Below are 26,370 nucleotides of genomic sequence, written 5' to 3' on the forward strand. Positions count from 1 at the left end.
AGAGATGAGCACAGAGAGTGAAGTCAAAGATATTCACACTCACACACAGACACACAAACACACGCGCTCCTGGGAAGGGATATGAAAGCATAAAGAGAAGACAGGCACATGTGTGCAAATGCACTTGTAAATAAAGGATTATGTGGTCACGTGTGTGTGTGTGTGTGTGTGTGTGTGTGTGTGTGTTGTGTGAGAGAGACATAAAGAGAGTGAGATGAGGTTGTCTTACCTGTGAGAGTCCCAGGTAGATAGAAACTGTCTCTGAGATGTAGAGGAACCGTCCCTCCTGGCTGACCACAAACACAAAGCCATCTAGAGACTGTGCACATAAACACACAGGGACACACAAAAACACGCACACACACACATGCACGCAGAGACGCAGACATAAAGGCAAACAGAAACAAGACAGACAAATTAGAGCAATTAGCGTGTATCGAACAAATTACAATGAGCTAGAGAACAAACAACCCATCACCCTTCGGCCTCTTCTCTCAACTGGCGAGCACGCTCACACGCGCGCGCCAAAAACTCACATGACGTGCATAAATGTGAATAGACATGAAACAATTCCCATAGACGCAGCTACACGCGCAACAGCTGCGAGTGAGACCTGCGTGACCGAACAAACGGTGAACAAAACAGAGGCAGACGCAACGCATGCGTTGTGGACGTCCACGAGCACACACATACGCACGTGCATCAAGAAAGGCGCACTTAAACAAATTCAGCAACCAGACATGAGAAACTGAGCTTATAGACCAGGGGCTGTTCCAATCAGCCGTAATAAACCAAGAGTCCAAGCTTCATCCTGGATCTCCAGACACACACACACACACGGACAAATAAACACAGACACAGATAGAACCAGAGTCATTACGGCCTGCAGTGATTCTAATGAGAAGTGAAAGGTATACAGCCAGCCCATTAGAGGGGACTGCTTCAGAGAATAATATTAATCGTCATAACAAGCATCCAGGAGTGAGCTGACACAGTCTCAGCCTCACACACACATGCACACACACCAGGGCCACTTTGCTCTAGAAAAATGATTGCTATTTTGGCGGCCTAGTGCTTAAAGTGGCAGTGGTAATTTATGCAACTGACACATCCAGTATGCAAATGTGTGGCCGGGGTGTGGAGCGTCGTGTGTCGCATGTCGCGGCGAGGAGAAACCAGCCGCATGAATGTCGGAGAACTAAAGTGCAATTATCAGGCTATTACTGTGGTAGAACGGCTGGGAGGGGAAGAATCATACAGTTTTTCTGGAGCGTTAATTTGATTTCTATCAGCGCCGTTCTCTAAGCCTCTCTTCCTCTTTAAAATGCCAGAGGAGAGCAGACATATGTAATGTTTCTTTGTTTTACCACAACCTTCTCACTTCTCTACTCTCCTTTTATTCCTCCACCTGTTCCCACTCCTACCTGTTCTTCCTACCGCCTCCCCCTCCCTAAGCTCCCTCCAAAGTACAATCTGCAATGCTACCTCCTTTGCTCTTCCTCTGAGTCTTTGCCTACATTCTGCATTTCGTCACCCCAGCAGCCCTCCTGCCCCAGAGTACCCCTCGGGCTGTATTCATCTGTTAGTGCAAAAGGGAGGTATTCTTTGGCAGCATCTGAGGGTTACGCGATGTGCTTCTGTGTCTGAGTGTGACTGTGTTTAGGAATTTGCCTGGAAATATGAGTCAAGGCAGAAAGACTTGAGCCAGTGCAGGCTGTGATCACACATAGCAGCGACTTAGTACAGCAGGATAATCAAACAAATGTGACTGTTAGGAGGGGGAAAAAAAACATTTCTAACTTCAACTTTTGATACATCTGAAAAAACTAGTTTCTCTGCTTAACAACACAACATAAGTATGGCAAAAAAAGTCAACTATAGACATAATCAGTGCGGTACAAGAAACAATGTGTGGGTGATGCGGTCGTTACCTGCAGGAGGTGTGCCCCTAGGTGCTGCTCAAACATGTCAGTCGCCAGAGAATGAGATGAACGTCTAACTGCAGAGAAAAAGGAGACAGACATCGTCATAAAATGCTGGCGGGCAGCATTTTATACCTGTTGATATTCTAGCAGGTGAGTAGATTTTGTTAATTGATCATGAGCAGGGCTTTTTCAGTACAGAAATTTGGGTTTCTGTAGGTAAGGTGCGTGTTTTAACAGTGTTTTTATTACTGTAGTATGACAAAATGCTAAAGAAAAAGTCTCCATGTTCAGTACTAGACAGTTAAGATTACATATTACAGTTAGAAAGGTCATGCTCTTGGTCAGTGTAACCATCAGAAGCAACTTAATTAGTCAAAGCTGCAAAAACAAAACAAAAACGTCTTAAAATGTAGGAAATAATTTTGCCGGTCGGGTTTAAGCCACGCTGATGGATTAATTTCCATTTTTTTGGATGAGTTAATACAGCTTTGAGAAATAAGTGATTACACAAATTGATCTGGAAATAGAGGATTTTGCATTAACGTGGGATCTCTTTCACAACTTTAAAATCTTCAGCAAAATCAGAAGTGAAACTTGAAGCAATTATGTCTGATAAAAGAAGAATTTACCGTGCTTAAAAAAAAAAAAGTGCACATAAGGTGGAGCGCTGCGTGACGCATACCACTCAATCTCTGCCAGGCATACAAACAAACAAGCAAACACACACACACACACACACAGTGTCTGCATCACCACTCTTAATGCATCCCAAACACAAGCTATCAGAGCTGCTTCAGTGCCAAAGTGGTGGTGTTTACCAAGGCAATTACAATACAAATAGAGTTGGAGGTGGTTAGGTGGAGGAGGAGGGGAGGAGGGCGAAGATAGGTATGAGAGGAGCACAGAGGGTAGGGAAAATGAAAAACCTTAAGGAAGGAGAGAGTGATCACTTTCTCCAAAGCAAACATGGGCATGGGGGTTGGGGGTGCCGCCACTGACGTGGAAGATTAATTTTGCAATCAGGTGTATTTACTGTTTTATGTCAGAAGGAGTGTGTGACGGTGTTTATGCACCTGCAAGTGTGTGATTGCAAAAGTGGGGACCATATGTGAGAACTAATCTCACTCCAACAGGGCTGCTTTTGAACACAATGTTCTCCGTCCAATGGAGACAAACTGCGTATGTGCGTGTGTACCCAAAATATGTGTGTATAAGAGCATATAAATGTGTGTACGCGTGTGAGTCTGTGTGCGTGCCTTTAAGGATCATCGGATATCTGCGCGTGTGTATGTGTGTGTCGCTGCAAGGCTGCGGGAAATCAATACACGTTATGACAGGAAAATGAAAGCGCTGCTGTGGGTTACAACTGAACACAGAGGGGAGGGATCGGAACACACACACCCACCAACACACACACATATACAATCACAAGCGCATATATATTGCCCAGCTGCCTGCTTGTGATGTGGGTTTGTTGAATAGAAGAGGGAGGCATTCCATTAGAGCTATAGACACACACATACACACACTTTAGGAATACACACAGCAATGAATTCTCATGCACAGACTACACAGCAGCAACATGCTCCCCGATTAAACAACACAAATACCCGTGCACACACACACAAACTCTCTCTCTCTCACACACACACATACACACATAAATACAGAGTTGCCGGACAAAGCCACAGTGGCATTGTGAGATTGGGGTCCCCCTGTGTGACAGAGTGTGAATTTAAATAAGGCAAGTCCATTCAGGCTATGAAAGGGGGTCTGGTGCTGGGACCCTTCAGCCTAGTCAGTCCCTGCCTGGAGGGGGATGGGGAGCCCATTTCGCTCTCTGCCTGCCTAGCAGGCTCCCTTGTGGGGCAGCGATGCAGCCGCAGTGCTAGGAAGCTTGGAGGAATCAACCCCCGTGGTAACCATATAGGAATTAATCAAAACAGAAGATAAACGCACTTCGATTGTTGTGAAAGTTTGTGTGTCTGTCCTGGCTTTCATGCCACAGAACCCTGGAGGAGCGAAGGTGATGGTGGGTGATCAGTTGTGCTGAGTAGTGTCAGCGGGCCCAAGGAAACGCTGAATGTGACATGAGGCCAGCGGGGCTGACAGATGAGTCACACCCCTGCACACACACGCAGACACAAATACACAGAGGACCATTTATTAAAGACTGCCACAGTACAATAGGGCAACCAGGAAACCAAAACACTGGACCTGATGTGTGTGTGTGTTTGTGCGCACAGCATGCGCGTGTGTGGTGTATTCTTGCGCACATGTGAAGGGAAAGAGTCTCACAGCGCTGATGGTATCACACTCTGAGAACAAAGATCCCTCTGTAGTGCTACTGTGAACCCCTACTTCTCTATGTGTGTGCCCGTGTGCGAGTGAGGGCTTTGCATTATTCTGTGTGTATACCTTAATATTACAGCTTCTATAATATTTTATGTCATTATAAATCATAATTCAAACAATAACATCTTTTTTTTACAACTTAGATCTTATTTTGAACTTGCTGTGCACGCGCCTTATTGGTAGAACAAGTCAAAACAGATGACAAATGATTGGACAGACATTAACAAACCAACAATGTGGCCACGTTATTAAAGCAGCGCTTCAGATCTGCTAAATGTTTCATTTAGATCGTTTTGGACATCACATCTCATCGGTGTGCCTGAAAACATCATTTGTAGTTGAATATTGTTGTGGTCAAACAAGATTTTGGAATATTATTGTGAATCTTAACTTGTTTGTACAGACAACTGGACATTATTCCCTCTTGTTTAAGCATAAATATATAACCAAGAGTATTTTGTCCCAAAAGATCACCTTCAGCCAAGAAAGAAAGTGGTGGCACTCAGTGTAATAAAAGTTTAATTTGCCAGAATTCCTGTATCTGTGACTGCTGGCCCAGCTGAAGCGCTGGAAAGAAAGAGGGCTTCAACTCAACTCCTAAATCAAGAAAGTGGTCTCGATCATGGGTGTCAAACACGCAGCCCTCAAAGAGTCAAAACACAGCCCGCTGGAATTTGTTTTTGCTAAATGTGAAAATTGCAGAAAAGGAGGGCGTCATGTTTGACCTTTTCAATGAATTTTGCACCAGGAAGCATTGCAAGTCGCTAAGAATAGATCCTGAATCCTGTCCTGAACCGGGACCTGAAACGCTACATTCACCCAATGCAGTGGCCTAAGTAACTGTCAGTTTGACATGTAATGCTACAATTAAAGTAAGGGAGTTTTACATACATATATTATGATGAGTATATGTGCATGTTTGGTTTAACTGGTCCGGGCTGTTTTTATGTACTAAAATTAGTTTGCCATCCCAGTCTTGGTTTCCTGCATGAACTGTTAACTTGTTTAAAAAATGTGTGACTGCCTGATTGCTCTTTTTTTGATCCCCAATCTCATCAAATCCTTCAGTTTTTAACCATAAAAAGATGTTCAAAAGCAATAAAACCTGACTTCAGTTAAGATGCGTTAAATTGCAATTCTCCTTTAAGTGAGTTTGTGCGAATAAACACCGTGACTTGTGTGCAGAGCTGGACGCAGGGCTGGCTGAGGTCTTTGATCGAGCTGTTCTGTCACACACGATTCCATTAGCTTCCCGGGACTCTGCTAAGAGATTTAATTCCATTGTGGGAATAAGAGACAGAATGGGACAGGGCAGGAATGGACACGTTAATTATGATTTGACTCAGAGGTCAACTTGCACGGACTCCCCGGCACTTCACAAGCAGAAAAGATTTGAATGATTGAATGAAAAAATTTGAATGATTTTCATTATACTTTTGTCTAATACATAATTTAGTCCCAGTTCAGTCCAGAGGAATGGTCACACACACACACACAGCCAAGCATCCCCACGTGGGGGGCTGTAGACACACAGACTCCACCCCCACAGTGTCAACCTCTTTTAACCAGGTTAGGATGTTACCATGGGAACCAAACAGTGAACCCCCATTTCTCTCTCTCAGTTTCCTCTCTCTGTGTCTTCTTATTCATCTTTGTCTCTTAAGTTTGGCTCTGCCACCGCAGCTTCACCCTTTCAAAACAAGAGCCAGGTCACTTGCCAAGTTGTTTACTACCAATCCAAATGTGATGTTTCGGCCGTTCGACAGACAGCGAGAGAAAAAGTGACCCTAATCGCAGCGTCCTTCTCTGGCACAATTATCTTCTCACGCCGACATCCATCCCTCCCTCCTTCCCTCTATCTGTCCTCTATCTTTCCGTCTCTTCTCCATCGCTCCCTCACTCCTTTTGCGGTCGAACATAATTTGAGTGCAATTAACTTCCCTTAAAAGCCCAGGCTGCTTTAAACGCTGTGAATTAGAGGGGAGGCAGACGCAGGGAGATCGTGAAGAGGTGGGGGAGACAGAAGGGGAGGCGAGGGAAGACGAAAGCAATGAAAGAAATGAGGGGGAGAGGGAGAGGGAGAGAGAGAGAGAACGAGCAAGTGGAGGCAGAATGAAAGTCAATGTCACCAGCGCCGGGGAGGGGAGAGGTGTGTTTGACCTCACTAGCCGAGACAGTAAAACACTTCAGCTGGCCCTGTTGCTGGCGCTGACTTGTCATTGCACTGTACCTTGTGAAAAAGGCAGAGGGGGTTCTCCAGCTGCCCTGCACACCTGTTACAGGTTGATATTTCAGACAGGAAATTTTAAAAGATATCTCTGTCTTACCACAATCAAGTTATTTTCTTTACATTATTATTATTATTATTATTATTATTATTATTATTATTATTATTATTATTATGTTTGCACTTACTGTTAACCAATCCTACATTATCTTTAACTAACATGCAAAAGTAAAAACTGAACCGAAGTGCAAAAGATACTTTTGGACTAATTTATATTCTGCTGACCCTAATAAAATGTTTGTTTACATTATGTTCTTATTTGTTATTTTATAAAAACATTAATACTGTCTGCATGGTTGGGTGTGGTTTATTCTTGCCAGTGTAGAGTAGCATAATACAGAGTGTGTCAGAGCTTTAGAAAATGTATATAAACCTCCCAAAAGCCTTGAATTACTTTAAACAAACAGCACACCATCACACTACACCGCCTGGACTAACCTGTTTAACCTTGCCTGTCCAACAGGAAGACTGCTTTGGTTTCACCTGTAGAATCTGGTTAAACTGTCAGTTTGCTCGATTGCAGATCTGCCTCTAAGTTTAAGTAGATTCTTATCACAAGCAATAGAAAGCTTAGGAATAGGAATCAGGCTTCCTGGATTTTTTTTCAAAGGAAATGTAGTATGGGGGGAAAAAACTGTCCCTGATAGAAAAATTTACTTAGTACAGCGGCTTTGAAATATAAATGATGTCAAATAGTCCTTGAATATGCTGTGCAAACACGTGCACAAATACCAAACGTGAACATACAGCATGGGTCATTTTACCTTCCCTGCCTTCAGCCTTTCCTTTTCCTTTGCTCCTTTCCTTCCATAATCTGTCTCTTTCTCTCTCTCCTCCTTCTCTCCCGCTCTCTCCTGGTCTCTCAATCTCTCTCTTTCGCTCTGTGAAGGTCATGCAATTGATTTTCCTCTGTCTATTCATTTTTCAAGACTGGCTTTGAAACGTGGGAAGCAGACAAAAGCCACTCCGGCCCCTCCCCTGCGCTCCATCCCTCTCCTCTCCTCCACCCTCCACCTTCCTTCCCTCTCCGCTGCCCATCCAAAAACCCCGGACAAGAGGGAATGTGGAGGAATGCAACCCCCCCACCCCCCAATACACCACCACACCCCATCCCAATTTCCTCGCACTCTTCTCCTTCTTCCTTCCTTCCCTCTTTCTGTCTTTATTCCTCCTACATTTGTTCCTTCCCCTGCTCTCTGGCCTCCGCTCCCTTTCAGCCAGATCTCTGACCACATTCCACTAACGGAATTAAAGTCATGCATCACACTTAAAACCCTGCCAATGCATTGTGGGTAGACTTGTTCAAACTGATGTCCAAATTAGCCTTGCATTTTCAATATAGGCCCTGTGGAGACTGTGTGACCTGCTTGTAAGAAATCTCCAAATATTTAATTAAATACTTAACATATCAGATGTTGACCTAGTGGTAAGAATGTGAAAGATAATTCAGGTCCTCAGCCGCCTCACAATTTTCTCGACCTTCACGTAGCAGCTTCCGCGGGGGCTCTATATATTTATTGTTGTGGCTCACATTTGTACGAGAAGTGCCTCTCGTAGCGTAAACCGCACACCTCACATCTTTTCAGCGCACTTCCACTTTGTACACAGGGCAAGAAGCACTACTGCCTGCGCACCAACTATTCTGAACAGGAGGTATTTTCTATCAAGGCCAAGAAAAGTCAGGAATACAGAGGAAAAACAATTCGCAATTCATGTGTAGAGTCAAGGCTGCGGCTGTGTGTATGGGTGCTAGTATATGAATATCACTCAGACACTCAGATTGTCCTGCACAGAAAGGATGATGAGATATTGATGTACAACAATGGGCTGATGCATAGGAATACATGTTTTCACACACTATGACTGTAGATTAGACTCAAGTTGCAACAGGATGAAGTTTAAAGTTCTTTAAAAGCAATATGTTGGCTTTGAGGTCATCCATGCTATTAAGTGGTCAGATATATATTACCGTATCTAATCTTTAAAGCCGTCCTACATGGCCCCTTAGGGCCCAGAAGTCACCATGTGCAACTTGTCTGTATGTACAACCTGGTTCTACTGGAGGTGTCTTCATGTTAAAAGGGAGTTCTTCCTTCCCACTGTCGCCAATTGCTTACATTTAGGGGGTCGTCTGATTGTTGGGGTTTCCTCTGGATTATTGTAGGGTTTGTATTGCATGTTGACTTTAAATCTGGTATATCGTTGTTTTACTTTTGAGTTTCATAACATAACATGAGTTACATAACATTTTTGCAGTGCTTAACACCTTTTTAAGCTGTTTTGATTTCTATGTTAGTCTCCGTATACTGTAAGCCTCAGTTCCTGTTTCGCTTCACTGACGATCTTATGATGGCCTACAGTTCGTGATGTTATTGTGTCTCTGGTGGTTTTTATGTTTTGGCTTCTGGTAAGAATTCAGTGTTGAAATATCCTGTGTTCTATCCACATTTTGTGTTTTACTTGTAGTAGCTGTTGTAGTAATCATCACCCCCATGTTTCCATTTGTGCCTTCTTCTGTCTCATTTCTATGTTCATGCTCTGGTCACTTTGCGTTTTCTTGTCTTGTACATCTTGTTAAGTGTTAGTATTCATATCTCTATCAGTCTCTTTTGGTTATTTTCTGTTTTACTTTGAAGGCTTGCTTTCGTTTGCATCCCGTGTTAGTTTTGTTTCCTGTCTTCACCTGTGTGTGATTACTTTCACCTGTGCCTCATTACCTTCCACTCTGTCATTTCCCTGTCAGCCTTCTGTGTATAAACAATCCTACTTGCCCTTGTTTATTTTGTTCCCAGAGTAGGTTCCTCATGTGCAGCCAAGTGGTTTGCCGTGTGTGGAAGGCTGCTGGCGCCCGAGGACTTAATTTATTTCTGAACTTGATACAGTATTAAAAGCTTGATTTTGTTAAGTCGTTTTGCTTCCAAGCTCCCATATTTGGCTCGACACCTCTACACTCGATATCCCTCGCAGTGAGGCCTTGGATTTTGGCATTCATGTGGATGTTTTACACCTACCAACACCTAAACATTGTTGGAAGTCAAGCTGATCAAGAAGGGTTTGAAGACCCAAAACAAGAAACCGAGGGAATGACTCATCTTCCAAGCTGCCCAGTTCCCAACCTTTTAGCACACCAACAGATACAAGCACAATCCTCAACCCGCAGACCCAAAGGGATCCACTGACAACATCTGAGGTCTCAGGTCATGTACAGGTCCTGTTTCCTTCCTGTGGGACCTACAATATTAGCCTGTGGGTGATTTGTTTATATAAAACTTCCCATTGATGCTTATATCTTAATTCTTTCATAATGGAATCCGTCTTTAACGCTACACCTTAAATTAATTAATTAGAAGTCTCCGAGCAAAAAAGAATGAGTGTTTTCATGTGGTGAGCGATGTTCCAGATGAAAACCGCATTGACCTTAAAGATACTTTCAGCTGCTCCCTCTTTTCCCACGGGGTCACAGTAGATGGATCCACATGTTTGATCTGGCACAGATTTTGACACCAGATGCCTTTCCTGATATAACCATCCCATTTATTGAGACTTATGACCGACGTTAGGAGCAGGCTAGCTCTTGACACCCTGAGGCTGCAGTTGTGTCTTTCACAAGTAAGGCGAAGGTGTTAACAAACTACACCATGGAACCACGGAAAACCACACTGACCTTAATGTGTAAAAATTTCTATGATGCCCCCAAAGGATACTGGGAAAAGGACTGGTTTGGTATTTTTTACTATAACGTCACACTCAGACAGCACTGGTAGCATTACTGGTACTCACCCCATCAGGAAAATGCAGTGCATAATGTGGGTAAAGCACACCACATGCAGTCTCACAGAAACATGCTGTTAATACGACAGGTTTTTTTTGTTCACATTTCCTCAAATTTACCAGGAACACGCACAAAGGCGGACACACACACACACACACACACACACACACACACACACACAAGTCTATTTGCACTGTAGCTGCATCATTTCCCCTCAGTAATAGTAGCAATTAGACAGGCTATATAATTACACTGTCCTCGTTATATAGTTAATTTCAGTAATTACAAATTGCACCAATAGTTTCCTCCCTCTTTTTTATTATCTACCCCCTCTCCTTCTCTTTCTCCCTCCTAATAGACACACACTCACAGACACACGCAAACACACAGTTGCGTGTCCCTAACTTAAGAGGACATCAATTTGACTTACAATAATTACCTGGAGTCTTGATCTAAGCTTAACCACTACTGCTACTACTCGTCTAATCACAACCTGAAACCTGAACCCGACCTCCCCCTTAAATGGGTCTTCACTTTAAAATGATTATTATAGGGACTTTTTTCCACATAAGGAAAACATGTTCTCGGAGTTTTGTCTATAATATGAGTAATTTTTATGTGCATACACACACAAAAAACATAGATTATATTCATACTCACTCTTGTCTATGTAAAATACTTATATGATTATTTGCATGTGTGTTACAGGGAAAAAACAGAAAACGCATGAGCTTGTTTGCACGCATAGACAGTGGCAGTAATTACTATTGTTAATAGGAGGCTGGATCAATACCCCAGTCCGAACTGAATTTTTGTGGCGTGGGGTGTCACTGTGGGTAGGAGTATGTAGGCAGAACAGACAGCTGAGATCTGCTTCTGATTGAAACAGAGAAGTGAGTCGAAATATGAATTTTAGTGGTTTGCGTCCTTTGGCAACAAAGCAGCATATTTATCTCTGCTATATAATTTTCATATTGGCTGAAATGTAGGAATCATCGGCAGAAAGTGTTCCACATATGCGTGTTTAATTTAATCCTGCATATTTGCACATTGCTTTTGTCAAGGTTGAATTTTGTGAACAGATAACAACAACCTACTCGTGACATACCCAGAAAAAGTGTCAACACTTAACCAGTGATAGAGATATTTTCTGTTACCAGGATGTTTTTTTAAAATAACATTTTAATTCAAGGACAAGACCCTCAAAAAGGCCTTAAAAATGTGTTATCTAGATTATCATATTTTAGGCAATTATTCACTAGTATGTCACTACTAGGGCATTTTGTTACTCAGCTGGAAAGCATAATACTTTTCCAATCCCATCCCAGGCTCTGAGAAAATGTTAACTTTGGTAAGAAGAGAAAAAAGAAAAGTACTGAGTCTACAGCTCTAAAACTCATTCAGTCTGGGACAAATACGATATCTTAATGCAAACACACTGCTGCTACATTTGATGTTAAAGTCAAATAAACATAAAAAGTTGGTTTTAAGTTACATTTTTAAAAATGGTGCACCAGAATTTGCTTCATCTTCAATGTAAAACACACATTTAGAATAGTTTAGATCATTGTACATATTTCTTTTAGTTGAAAACATAAAACCTAAATTTTCTTCGTCATCTTCTTTGTAATATCTGTGTCACAAAACCTTTTCTTTTCAGGTGATTCCCTGTTTCTTGCTCACCTTTGCTGCAGTTGCTGTCTCCCTCCAGCAGAGGGCTCCAGGGTGGGTCCCCCTGACTGGCAAAGGTCCGCATGTGCAGGTAGCTGATGGTCAACCGGATGACCGAAGCTTTGTCCAGTTGGCTTGTGATGGCCCCGGGCAGTGGCAGCATCTTGGCCAGCTCAAAGAACTCGAAGTTCTCCTTCCCCCGCCGAGAACGAGCCGCATTGCGAGATTTCTCTTTACGCAGGTTCTGGAGACTGAGATGTGGACAGGCAAGTCGGTATGAGGGCGAACGGGACAAGGGCGAAAGTGGTGCAGAGGGTGAAAGACAGAAGTAAAATGAGGAACAGATAAACACTGGGAGAAAGGATCAGAGGGGCTCACAAATCTGAATCAGCGCGGCGCAAGACAAGAAAAACTGATGGGCTATCGCTTAATGGCCATTTGCTGACCACCTGTTGATTGATTCGTGCTCTGTAAAAATGACCTCAGCATCAGTCTGAAAAACTCATTTCATAAATACACATAATGGGAATGGCTCCTGCAATTCAAGTGAAACAATCTCCATTCTGACCCATCTCTCGCAGATTGGCCCGGTAATTACAGACAAACTCGCTTCTTTTATCGGGCAGAGCAGAGTCCTAATAATGCCATTTGCTCCAAAATCCATATGTGAACACATACACACAATCTCTCACTGCCTATTTTTTCTTACTCTCCCTCGCTCTCACCCTCTCCTCTCACCCTCTCCTCCCCCGCCCCAGCTCCCCCTCTCATCTGGTCCCGGGCTAGTGAGCTGAAGCCATGATTGAGGGATCAATAGGCGAGGGAGGGGCAGAGTGACAGAGGGGGGCCGGGGCTCAGGTAGCCTGTCTCTGTGATTGGGTATTGACTCTCCTCAATGGGGCCTGAGTGGTGGAATTATGTTGTCACAGCCACTTCACAATTTGTGTCGGTGCTGCGCTGGGATAAAGTGTGTGTATGTGTGTGTTAGAGACACACACAGAGAGAGAGAGAGAGGAGAACCAGCCATTCCCCCTCGTGTCTGTGTTGTTGATTTTCATCCGTAGACAGACCACCGGGTGGTGTGTGAGTGAGTGAGTGTGCGCGCATACACGTGCGACAAAAGAAAAGAACAAAGGAACAACGTGCGCATATTGTGCTTACATATGTTTGTATCTTAATCAGCTGACACAGCTGTTGCATTTCTCCCTGTTAGGTTCTAATAAGTGAAATCAGTGTGTGTGTGTGTGTGTGTGTGTGTGTGTGGACTCATGCTGCCAGCCTGTGTAACATCTCATTATTATACTGCCTCGACCCCGGCCACTGAGAACAATCAATACACACACATTGATTCTGCTTAGTTTTTATATCCGCCTGTAAATTACTTCCCATTAATAATTCCAGCCAAATTTACTTAATCTCCCACTAAGGGTGGGGGACTCGCAACTCTGACAGGATTGGCAGGTGAACAACAATACAGGTGATATGTATCACTAAGGGGAAAAGACGTATGTTTCTGGATACTGTTTCGTTGATAAAAAAAAGAAAAGAAAAGCTTCTTCAGACTGTCAGTGAGTGCAAGGGTGTTAATGCATGTATTTCATCTTGCAGAGATTAATTCATGGGCATGCACGTAGGCTTATACAGTTTCAGCCTGTGTGTATGTGTGTGTGTGTGAGAGATGTCTCACCAGGGCAGGGTGGGAGGCTTGGCCAGTAGTCCTTGCAGGAAATCCCACTCCACACTCACACATTTCCCCTCACTAACAAATGGCATGGTTGCCATCCTTCCTCCAATCACGTGCCCACGCCGCTGTTAACGAAGGCTTCGATTGGTTGAGGACGTGATGGACTCAGACCTGGAGATTCACAAAAAGAAAGGAGAGAAGTGACAAAGAGACAAATGGGGGTGAGAAAAAAAGAGCCAAGAACGATACTATCAAGAACTGCCAATGAAAGCCGCAATATAATCAGGAACTACAGGCAGGAAGACGCGTGGCATTTTTGGGTTGTTTCCAACAAAATTGATGTTTCTTCTTTTTTTAAGAAACACTAGAAAAACTCTTAAACCTGCTTTTAATTTTAAGAAAACAATGACACTTTATCTCTTTTTACAGTTTCCATTCAACACTTTTAATTTGACTTTTGACTATAATTTGCATCCAAAAGCTTGGGTAAAAATTTATCCCATCTTGTGATATCTTACTGAAGGCAAGAGTGATTAATTTAAATGAATGGAAGAAAGAGATTGAGGCAGAGTAATTAGGTACCGTGTGTACTTCCCTACATAAAGGTCAGGGGCTGCTCCCAAGATAACAGACATAAGACAAAACACTAACCCTCCTTTGAAGTCACACTTACTCTGAAAATCACAGATCTCAAAATGTCTCCCTTCATCCCAGAGAGAATATTCAAACCTGTGTGTGACTCAAGTTTAAACCGAATATGTCTGAAGACAAAACACCCCGCCCGTCCCAGATCTTTTGCTGCGTTGTGCCAGCTTCTAACACCCTCCTGCAGTAAAAAAATCACTTGCCAATATTCTTTCCTGTCCTCAAACAGAGCGCCGCTCCTCACCAGTTTCCCTCCCCTCTGTGCTGTGTTGACATTTAAAGGGCTGGTGTGGCCCCGAGCACCCCAGTGTCATGCCCTTGGGCCTGAGATGCCCTCTCTCTCTTTCGTTCTGCCTCTCACTCTCTCACTTCCTCTTTCTTTGGCCTGGCTGGGTCAGCACAATCATGTCAGTAGAGCTGTGCCAGGGCAAAAGAAAATGGATTATGTCTCGAGTTTGAGCATGGCTATGCTGACCTTGGCTAAGAGGGGTCAGCAGAAGCTCGGCAGGTTTGGCAGATATCATTTTGCAAATCTGGGCGAAAAGAGCCAACATTTAATGCATTTGGACAGAGTTCAAAGGCAGAGGAGTCAATAATCAGTTCAACAAAGACGGAATAGTTGTTGAAAGGGAAGAGTGGGTCATCAACTTTAATAGTTTTACTCTGTATTTAGGCCGTAGCAGTGAAGCAGAAATGTAAAACTTCTATTCTGAACATGCTCTGAGGTCAGTAATCCAAAGGAACTGAAGAGGTAGTTCTAGCAGGGAATATTTTGTTCACAATTATGCAATGCATGTACAAAAAGCATGCAGTAACAGTAAAGGAAAAGTAAGGAGATCGCCAGAATCAGCACGCTTTATCCTCCACTATGAATGCTTTACATCAAAATCCATGTAACTGCAGCTGAAATATTTCAAGCTGGATCAAACTGGGCACTGACCACCTGACTGTGGCTATAATTTATGAACTTTTATACCTGCAGATTGTTACTGCAGTCCAAGATGAAGCAGAGAAGGGCAATCGTATCTGTATTTATTAAAGACATGGAAGAATAAACTGGTGCTGTTCATACATTAGTGCACTCCTAATGTTAAATGCTCTAGCTCTTCAGAGTTCTTTTATGTGAAAATCCAGACAATTTGCCTACAAATTGATTGCCTGTTAAGTAAATTTAAATCAGCAGGAAAGCAATAAAGCTGCAAATTTAATGAGTTTGGTTAATTTTCCAGATTTAACATCTTCCCTGGGTATTCGAATTGGCAGAATATTCCTAGCCTTAAGTTTTAAGGCTCGGGCTTTACTCCAACATAGGTAACCTACAGTATGTGTATATATATATCTATATATATATAGATTATATATAAAGATATAGATAGATAGATAGATAGATAGATAGATAGATAGATAGATAGATAGATAGATAGATAGATAGATAGATAGATAGATAGATAGATAGATAGATAGATAGATAGATAGATAGATAGATAGATAGATAGATAGATAGATCCTAAAGTTACCAGCCTGCAACATTGACAGTCTTTTCCAAGAGTCTGCTGGAGAGAAGACAGGGTCGAGCATAGGGCAATGCACCTCTGTCTAACAACTTCACCTTTGTCACCTTCTCCACCTCGCCAGGATAAATGCACTACATGCCAAATTGGGCTGTGTACAGTAGGACAAAGAGATCAAAAGGAGACACAGACAGGAAGCAATTTACTCTCAATTTTTCACCACGCACACAGGCGGAAGCCTCTCTTCAACCTATACCTGTATGTTTATCTCTTAATTGACCCTATCTGTGCTTATCTAATCTCTCCTTTCATCTTTCTGTCTCAAACTATCTCTCCATCTCTGTCTCTCTCTCTCTCTGGGCAGACACACAGGGGCGTAATGGACAGGGACCTCCACAGTATTTATTCAATCAGCCTCATAACCTTGTCGCTGGTTGGTCGGCCCATTAATGCACTCACCCAAATAGACCCCGCCACTTTGACTGCTAATGCTCCAGCTAGCTAGCAGCACAACAGGCTTCTGAATGTCAGAAGTGTCATCTAGATGGAGAGTGTGAAACAACCCCACTCGAGAGAAGCGAGTCAACTTATTCTGTCATGGCACAGTGGGAAATTTATGAAAAAGAAAAGTGTAACTTCTGAGAGCACTGGGAGTAACAAAAATCAAAAAAATCAAAAAATAAAATACTGTGCCCACAGCTGTAGAGATCAACTTGTATCAAGTGTGACCGCAGGTGTTCACAATGTTGCTGCAGTGCTCCATATTCATAAGTGTGGTGCACGTGTGCCAGCCTGAGTGTGTGCGTTTGAGACCCCTACCCTATAGAGCCGTGCACTCTTGGCTCAGCCTCAGCAGCAACAGAAGAGGAGGGCACTGCGGCGAGCGCTCACAGCCGCTGTTTGCAGTGCGCTTCTCTCTGGCTGCTTGCTTGGCTCCTGCTCTGTTTATTTTCAGCAGGGACGTTTAATTAGGGCCTCCAGCTGTCAGAGGTTCGTTAGCGTGCCCCTCCTTTCCCCGGGCCGCCCCTCCCCATGGGGAGTCAGGGGCATCAGGCAAATGAACACATTTAAGTCAAACAGCACGCCGACAGACAATAGCTCCACTGCCATGCCACCAGCTCCCCTAGGTAGAGACATGGTTGTTTTATGCCTCATCTCCCCAACCCCTGGGGCCCAATACACAGGCTGGCCAAGACTGCCAATGTGGAGGCAGAGGAGTTCTCATTGCCCACTAGAGACTACATGCACACTGCACTCATGTAAAAAGGGGAAGAGCAGGACCGAGCCTGTGCGATTTAAAGTTTACAATAAAAACAACCGTTTCAGAGGATTTTTCACAAATTTTGGGGATTAAAAAATATCAAAGAAATATGTAAAAGGTTACATTAACATCACAGCAAAGAATTATTTTATAAGAATTGTTTGCTCTGTACAGCTGAATAATGGTGACCTTCACAAACAATCAAAGTCACACTCTGGGCTCCCTCCCTAGCTGGGCTGCGAGGACGTTAGCGTGTGTGAGACCCTCCCTTTGAAACCCTTGGACCTCCCTGTGTTTATAAGGAGACAAGAGTCAGTGGGAAAGTGGGAGTGTAACCCAGAGTGTTCAGGCGGTGCACCGAAAAACTATTTTATTTGTGTTAATTACCTTACTTAAGCGCAATTATTTTATTTCGGCTCAGAGTGAGAGTCTTTACTGCCGTTTTCCTGCTCTCTCTGCTGCTTTCTGTATCGCTGTGCGTGCTGTCTACTAAAAACGATGTTCTCATACAGATACTGCATTCTCAGTTACGTGTCAAGGCAAATAAAATTCTGCCTCACTCTGTTTGTTTGTCATGTTTTACAACTGTAATCAACTCATCTAAAGATGTGACTCGTCACCCTGGAACTCTGAAAATGGAGAAGGCGCTTTTTCATGCGCTAAATGATGTAAAAATATCTGTTAGAACAAAACCAAGGAGTTTTGTTGTCTTAGCCATGGCTTTTGTTACCAACCAGTAGCTGAAAGAAAACTTACAGTAAAAAAAAAAAAACTAGTTAAGTATAAAACCAGGACTCCTTAATGGGAGTAGAACCTCATTCTCCTCAATGAAAGTCTAACAGATTATGTGTATGATGCCGCTGTCCTAGTGCATCACGCAGAGGCTCTTAATGTTACTTTTTGCACTTTTAGATTTTTTTCTTTCGCTTAAAATAAGTGAAGAATTTGTATTATTTTTAGTACATTTTAGAGCAAATACTGATCGATGGACTATTGCAAAGGTCAGGCTAATCAGGGCTGAGCCTGATTCACAAAATCTGCAAAACTGTAAAACTGCAAAGTTTTACACATTTACATCACGTAAACCAACAAAAGCTTTGTTGAACTTGCAAGTATTCCTGTAATTTACAAATGATGGAAAATTCTGAAAGATGACAGCTCTCATCTGCCATGTGCTCACAAGTTATTTTTGTAAAGCTGTAAAAAGCCTGGTGTTGTCTTTCAACCTCTCGATCTCCTCCGTTTTCATGCCCACAGATGAATAAAAGCTTTCCCCACTTAAATACAAAAAAAAAAAAGGTTTTAACATTCAAGGCCCATTTAAGACATAGGCAGTTCAGTTTTCAGTGCAATCAAAATTTAACTGATAATGCTTTCTTGACAGCTCTCCTCTGTTCTTCATTCATCCAAGTCTAAAGGTAAAAGTAAAGTATATACACAGTACAACAGTGATGAAGCATTCCTGTGAATAAAATTTGATCAAATCAAGAACGTTCAATATCATGGAAGATGTAGAAAACACGGTTGGAAATAACATGAACAGAATATTTGATGTAGCTAGTTTTCTATCTTGCCTTTCATGTTGTTGAGTAGTTGTAAATGAGTGTCTGGAGCATCTGGGGAGATGAAGTTTGGTATTCTGGTTGGAGGGCTGAAAACTACTTATCATGCATTACGGCCCTGGTTGGACCTCAGGATTTGGAAGTCAAAAGACTTTTTAATGTACAATTTTTCAGCTGCTGATCAATCGGCGGCTTCTGGACATGAAGATCTCTCTCCCTCCTCTCTCGCTCAGCATTCCATATTCCAAACTCGCTCGGCATTCTGCTTCCGTATCGGAGCTCCGGCTCCGATTGACCTTGACGACTCTGGATGATTCCCAACCCAAGGTTCTCTCCAACTCTCAAGGGCCTTGGCGTCTGCAGCCACCCCTCCCTCACACACACACACACACGCACCCATCCACCAATTTCGCCTCTCCCATCATCCTCACCACACATCCCTCTCCTATAACCTCTCCTTTGCTCCTCCCTGGCCCTTGGCTGGATCATTAATTATCTAATGGAATCAATACGGCCTTAGATTGGACCAGTGTGACCCCGCCCGCCCCCAGGTATCTCTGCGTTGATGAGGAGGAAGAAAAAGTGTTTGGAACGGGTGTAAAGGAATGATAATAACGGCACCGTGTGTTCATGAGAGTGAAACACCATCGTACACAGCGTGGACTGTCCCTAAACTGAACGAATACAGAATAAAGAGATCAGCAATAAATAAATGATTGGAGAGGGAGAGGGGGTGGATGGGGAAGGCGTGGGGGGATGGAGAGAGCATAAGTAGAGGCAGATAGAGGCAAATCAGACAGTCAGAGAGAGAGAGAGTAGTAGTGAAATGATAGACAAATAAAGAAAAAGATGGGAAAAAAAAGGAGAGAGAAAGAGATTTACTAATGTTCACCCTAATCAATATCTTTGTCTTTCTCCTCTTTTATTACAGAAGGCTTTGGTGAGCACTCTTTGATGTCCACTCCTAACCGGTGTGGAGATACACAGAATCCAATCCATGCCTGTCATAATTACCGTCTACCTTGGCCCCAAGTGTACACAAAAGGAGTGCTTGACTGCACCTGCACTGTATCAAATATGAAGCTGAAGCTACCATTACACAGAAAACCATATTTACAGCAAAAATGATGTATCCCCTGTAGATTGCTCTGCAGATTTATTTATTTTTTCATCATACGAACTGAATGCAATCCCTTTCTCAGTAATTCAATTAATGAAAAAGACCCGCCGTCTGCTGAGTCCGAAGGTTTACAGTCATGTTGTTATAGAAGCAACCACATATACAAGATCATCCAAATAGTGCATGAAAGCATGTTATGTTTCAAATACTTTAGTCCTACAGCAGGAGAAAAACAAGTTCTAGGGTTAGGCTTCCCTGTCGGTAAAAGTAGTCTGCATATGGCAGGAATAATATTTCAGTTCCAATTTAATACACTAGATATTTAAATAGTGCACCAGAGCAACTACAAAGTATTAACAGGAGTACAAAACATTAAAACATGGATATGGCTGAGGGGAAAATGCAGTAAAAAAAATTGCATTAAGTAAGTCAGTAAAAATGTTCCGTCCATCATTAAGTTAACCATCTTTGACCTTTATGATTTATATGCTTCAAACAGAAACCCCCGAGCACAAGGTTAAATAATAAATGCAGTCTATTCTGGGGTTAAATACTCCAACATTAATGCTAGGGAAAGCTTGAGGTGAAAAGTGAGACTTCAAATACTTTTTCTAAAAAGAATGTCAGTGTGCTCACATGTAAGGGGAATACTGATAACATTCCCACATATTGCAGCGTTTCCTATTTTTTCAAGCGCTCCCAAAATCTAAGCTAATAGTGAGCGAACACCAAAAGGGAGAGAGAAGGCAGAAACTTCTCCCTCTCGCTGTGGAAGAGTCAGCCAAGTGGATGCAGATCTCTATACGGCTGAAGATGGTAAATCCACTCCCGCAGGCAGAGACCACATCAGCACTGACCTCCAAATAACCACAGGCCAGAGAACAGCACACAGGGTCACTCAATCTCTCCAACACACACAAACAGCAATGTGTGCGCTCAAACCAGGGCTTGAAAGCACACTCTAGCTCTGCACACCAGCACAGAGAAGTCCACATGCTAATATAGACACATCAATTAGCATGGTGCAAATGTCAGAGTTCAGAGCGCCGTTGCACAAGATGTGTAGGTGTCTGGCAGTACACTTGGGGGAACCAGGATACCCGCCGGGCTCACGCTATATTTCCACGCAGATGCGTTTTTGGGTTTTTTTTGTACATTTCCAGATATATTTTGCGTAAGTTCTACTTAAACTATAAAGTAGAGATTGTAAAGAAAAAGACACAAAGGAGTGAGGATTTACGCTCTGAAGCCCACACCTGATCTGATATTCCATCTAGAGGGAAAGTGTCTGCAAACGTGGACATCCATACATTGTGTGCATATCACTAAATAACTGTGTCTGCGAGTGTTTGCGCACGAAAGAGTGGTGGATCCCTTCAGGCTGGTGTGTGAATGACAGCAGGGGTTATGTAAGGAGCCACAGCGGGGCCGGAGTGGACAGTCCGACCGGAGATCAGGTCAGCAGAGTGTGACACTAAACACATCTCTCTGACACTGCGCTGACACCCTCTGTCACAGACCCACACACTGTCTGTCAACGCTCTTCACACATACACTGGCACGCACGCACGACGGGAGCTGGAAGTGTGTGAGCGGCTGTCTGTCAACACGCCACACACTGACCACGTTGGTGTGTGTCTGTGTGTGGAAGAGAGCAACAGAGAGAGACAAAAATATCAAGAGAGGAAAGGGAGAGGCGAGGCGAGGTGTCTGTCTACCTGAGAACTTGTCAATGAGTCAAAAAAAGTGGCTGCCTGCCTCTGTCTACTAACCAAGATAAATTCCTAAAATGCCTACCTGCTGTGGCGCTTCTGAAATGAGCAATTTTATCCACTCGTGTGATCATCGTTTATGCAAAGCGAACAAAGAAAAACATCAGAAATGCACGCCAGCCCTGATCTTTGATGAGCTGAAAAAGAGGTGATCTCAGAGCAGCCTTTATCACATTTCCCTGTTTCTTTTTTCTGCAGTCTTCAAACAGGGCTCTTACCAACATTTCCACTTTCACACAGTAATCCGAGTCAGCTTCTGTCACACAGTTGCCCTTTGGCATAAACTGCAGCTCCCTGAATGCAAAAGCCGAAGAAGAAACCTGCATCTGGGACTAATAAAAAAGGCCCGAAGGTAGGTCACGACCAAAGCGTCCCGCACACGCAAGAAGTGAAACGGATGGGGAGGCTTGGTGGCTCAGTGGGTCGGGGTATAAACTGTACCGTGCTCATGCAATGACTCGGCCTGACCCTGCTTCATGTCAGTGTTCTGATCCAGTCTTTACTCATCTAATGCCGATTCTTTTAAAAGTGGGGGGGGGAAACTGCAAAATTACACCAGTGTGGACGGTAACTTTTTTTTTTCTAACTGCTGGTAACATTTTGACACCCGAATGAGGAAGTCTGCACTGAACGCACTTATTTGGTTGGATTTTATCTGCAGCACCTGCAATCTCAGCAGGTGTGGCTGCAAATGATGCTTTAGGTGGCGTACGAGACGGAGCAGAATTTATAGCAAACACATGCCACTGATTTCAGAGTGATGCTGAAGGAGAGTATACAAAATAAGCACTCAAGGCAAATATCCGCATATGGAGGGGTACAGACTTACAAACTGAATCTGGCAGGAAATCAAACAAATCTCATTTTTGCACTTGCCCGTCGACGCACATACTCATAAATGCGCATTTTTCTATTCTGGTAGTCTGACTTTTTCTTCCAGTGATAAGCCTCTGAGCGCAATAACAGAAAAAAAAATTATGAAAAAAGAAAAAAAAAAAAACGAAAACACTCTGTGATAGTTTGTTATTTACTTTACAGCAGCAGTGAACACCGTGCGTTTGTCACAGTCATTCTGCCAATTTGGACCACCTGCTGCAAACACCCTGAAGGCAGCGAATGTTACCAAGCCAGTAAACTGTGACCAATTCTGCCTCCGCAGGTGGAGACGGGCAGGCAGCCGTTCACTCTGTGCCTCCATATCTCAAATGGCACGCACACACACGCACGCAAACACACTCAAGCACAGGAAATCTGCAAAGAGGTGCACTCAGCACAAAACATAAACATGCGTAATTATTCGGCTTATCTGAAAAAATGAAGATTGGAGTGAAAATGCCTGCCAGCTTAACTGAACTGATGAAGAAGTTTGTTGGGAAGCGGTATGCTTGATGTGCATTAATATTATTCATAATAAATGTTACAAAGTTAGACTTTTTTTAAAAAAGAAAAAAAAGCATATTTCTGTGTTTTTCTTTTCTCTAACTAAATAGATTTAAACAAGCTGACACAGTACAAACAGACTCCAGTAAAAAAGGTTGAAAGGATACGGTCAGTTTTACCAATGTGTCCTTTTTCTATTTTTGTAATAACAACCACACTGATGATGGACTAATTTAGCAATATAAATGAAATCAAGTAAAACATTTATCGCCCATCCTAAACGAGACTGGCTACAAATGTTATCACCATGGCTACCAAGCTTATCTTTCATCTAAAGGGGGGGAAAAGTACTTTTGAAGTAGATTTAACAAAATACAATAAAAGTTTGATAAAATTTAATCTTGTACAAATCATTTAAAAATCACAGCAAACACCAAACAAACAGATCAAAATTCAGTCATTTTAAACCAAATTATTAAATAAAAGGAGACACAGTTATTCCTTCTAGTCACAGAACTTTACAATGTGATCAGTGTGTGTGTGTGTGTGTGTGTGTGGTCATGCATGTGTATTCTGACTGTAAGTTGTTAGGTCCATTATCTACTCACCTGACGGGCATTTCCAACATTCAATCCACCGCTGTCGACCTGATCCACTTTGTCTCCTTCTTCTTCCTCCTCCTCTTCTTCGTCTTCTTCTTCTCCTCCTCCTCCCTTTCGGTGCCCCTGCTCTGCCCTGGCAGTGCCCCCTCCCTCCACACCTCCACCAGCACCTCGAGCTTAAACACGGCAGGCAAACACTGAGTGTGTGAGCCAAGGGGGCTGGGACAGGGGCAGCGGCAATCCCCTCACTTTCACAAAAGCCGTGGCCGTGCAGCCGGACACATCGTGGACTCCCGTTGCACGGAGAGTGTGTGTGTGTGTGTGTTTGTGAAAGAGGGAGAGAGCGAGAGCGCGAGAAAGAGAGGGAGAACGTGTGTCTGTGTGTGTTTGTGCGAAGTGGAGTGAGCTAGCTGATGTAGCTCTCCTCGGCTCTCAGACTCACTTCACTAACACTCTGCTCCGCTGCTTCTTTGAGATGGACTCGGATTAGGACACAGCCAGTGTGAGAATCTCTTTCTCTCTCTCTTTCTCTCTCTCTCTCTCTCTCACTCACTCTCTCTCCAGCCAGCATGCTCCCTCCCACCCTTCCTCTCTCCCGCTCACTCATTCATTCTCCTTGCTGAGCTTCTTTCTTTTCATTTCCTCTTGGGAAAGCCGTGCACACCAGTTGTCTCTGCCTTCAGCTGCTCCCTTTCTCTCCCTCCCTCTCTCTCTCTCTCTCTCTCTCTCTCTCAGTCACTAGTAAATATAAAAGGCATGCTTGTACAGCCCCTCGCCTCAGTCTCTCTCTGGCTGGCTCTCCCCCCCTAACTCGCTGTGTCTCATGCTTTCGTTTATCCCCACCTCCATGTGCCCCCCTCACTTTCTTTCTCACTGTCAAAGCTGCCTTTCAAATGCTGATTAGCAGCCAGAGTAAAAGAGGGAAAGAGAGACGGAAAGAGATGGAGAGAGGATGACTAAAACAAGTGGGAGATTCCATCACATCCAAACATATTGTAATGACTCCCCGTCCTGTACATACACAAACACACACACACACACACACACACACGGACACACACACACACACACACAGACTATCCTCAACTGAACAATAAAGTACTACCCCAGAAATTGTAACTAATTTTCTCCAACGTTTCACTGTTTTACACTAAACTAAACATTTTTCTGATGTTTACTTTTGACGTGTTCAGCTTTCAATTTTTTTCCATCTCTAAAAACACGGAAAACAAACAGCTTAGGTCCTAATCAATCAAAGCTGCCACAAGCGTGACATCACTATTTTTTAAGATAAGAGCTACCTTGGCTAAGGTTAGCGAAAGATCAAAGTTGTGTTTAAAAGTTTGACTTGTTAAAAGAAAGACACGAACAGAAACGACACGCTTTCCTGATCCTGCTATTCACCATCTATAACTATGTTATCTACTTTCGCTTTGTCTTTTAAGACATAAACCTCCTATCCTTTACTTCACACTGTGATTAACTGAGGTTATTTTAGGCAGATCACCGTCACCTTCAGTGACTAGCAGAACCATAACACTGTTTTGGAGAAAAGCAAAAAGGGATGTTTTTTGGAAAGAATAGTTTTTATACGTGTTGGAATGATTACTTTTTTTGTTTTCTGCTTAACAAGACTTTGGAGAACAATAAAAAAACAAAGAATTAATATTGTAATAGCATAGGGTTAAGGTTAGGCTCAGGGATGATGACTTAGACCTTACATTTTGTAAACCTCCATAAAGTTCACAAACTAATGCACAAATGAGCTGCTAAGTTCAAAGTATTTACCTTGAAAGCATACTGGAAAGCATAAACTACTGTGAGTACAAGAAAATAATTATTAGAATGTAATGTGTTAAATTTGTTTAGATCACAGTAATAAGGAAGGATTGGTCTGTGTTTCAGTTTGGTTTAGCTGTGGCCTGAGAGTGTGTGTAATTGTTTAGAGAGAAAGGAATTTATGGACACTGGGGGTCTGGTGTCATAAATAAAAGGAGTCAGGAAACTACAGTTGGGGGTTGCTGATGCTTGTACTTTTAATAACAACTCCTAATTGTTATAACTTAGAAGTAGGTTTGCAGGAGACTCTCCACCTGATCTGTAAATGCAAGACAACAAGAGGCCAACGACCCAGTGGATGCAGAGTGGTGGTCTCAATATTTGTAATATGTTAACTCTGTTTTGTATGTGGTCTAATGGAATTTGGTGTAGCTTGGGTGAGGTTACGTTTATGACCCCCAGGAAGTCACGTACGCAGAGACACACACACACAGTGCTTAAACTGTTATACTCACACATCCACACGCACACTCTCTCACATGCACTCACATAGGCATACGGGTACACGCACACACAGGCACTCACGTGCTTGTGCATACACACAGACCCACAGAGTTTGCAGCACACCATGGGGGTTTTATGATGGGGTCACTTCTATAACGCTGGCAGTAACTAACAAAGGAGTGAAGATTTTGCAGAGGGACACCGGCCTCGTCTTCCCTTCTAGAAGTGCATGCTTAAATGAAGATGAATAAAGATGAATAAAGGTTTTGTGAAATGACTACTGAGTCCGGTGCCGTCTCTGGAAGCTTCGAGGAATAAAACGAACCGGGGTAAAACTGATTTCGCAACACTACATATTTAATGACATCTTACCCTACTAACACAGAGTAAGAGTCATTAAATATGTCTCTTGCAGGCACTCTTACTTGCAGAACTTCAGAAATATAAACGTTTCTGGACCTTTTTAAACTCTAAAAGCTGTGATAATCACAAAAGAACCAATGATCATTTATTAATTTCACTCTAAAGTGTAAAAAAAAG

The 26,370-nt window shown here is 43.0% G+C and overlaps 1 protein-coding gene across 2 annotated transcripts in view; it reads right to left on the bottom strand.

Annotated features, from left to right (window-relative positions):
* Positions 1–24,596, bottom strand: part of npas1 (neuronal PAS domain protein 1) — a 37,151-nt gene extending 12,555 nt beyond the window's left edge. For both annotated transcript variants that reach the window (XM_035909810.2, XM_006795398.3), the window contains exons 1-5: positions 23,554–24,596; positions 13,698–13,865; positions 12,023–12,261; positions 1,932–1,999; positions 230–319 (exon numbers count right to left, since the gene is read on the bottom strand). In XM_035909810.2, the coding sequence (XP_035765703.1) occupies positions 230–319; positions 1,932–1,999; positions 12,023–12,261; positions 13,698–13,792 (492 nt within the window). In that variant the 5' untranslated portion in view covers positions 13,793–13,865; positions 23,554–24,596. The remainder of the gene's footprint in view (positions 1–229; positions 320–1,931; positions 2,000–12,022; positions 12,262–13,697; positions 13,866–23,553) is intronic.
* Positions 24,597–26,370: the final 1,774 nt, after the last annotated feature.

The sequence above is a fragment of the Neolamprologus brichardi genome, chromosome 14, assembly GCF_056152115.1.
Source record: "Neolamprologus brichardi isolate AB-2024 chromosome 14, ASM5615211v1, whole genome shotgun sequence".
NCBI classification, from domain to species: Eukaryota; Metazoa; Chordata; class Actinopteri; order Cichliformes; family Cichlidae; genus Neolamprologus; species Neolamprologus brichardi.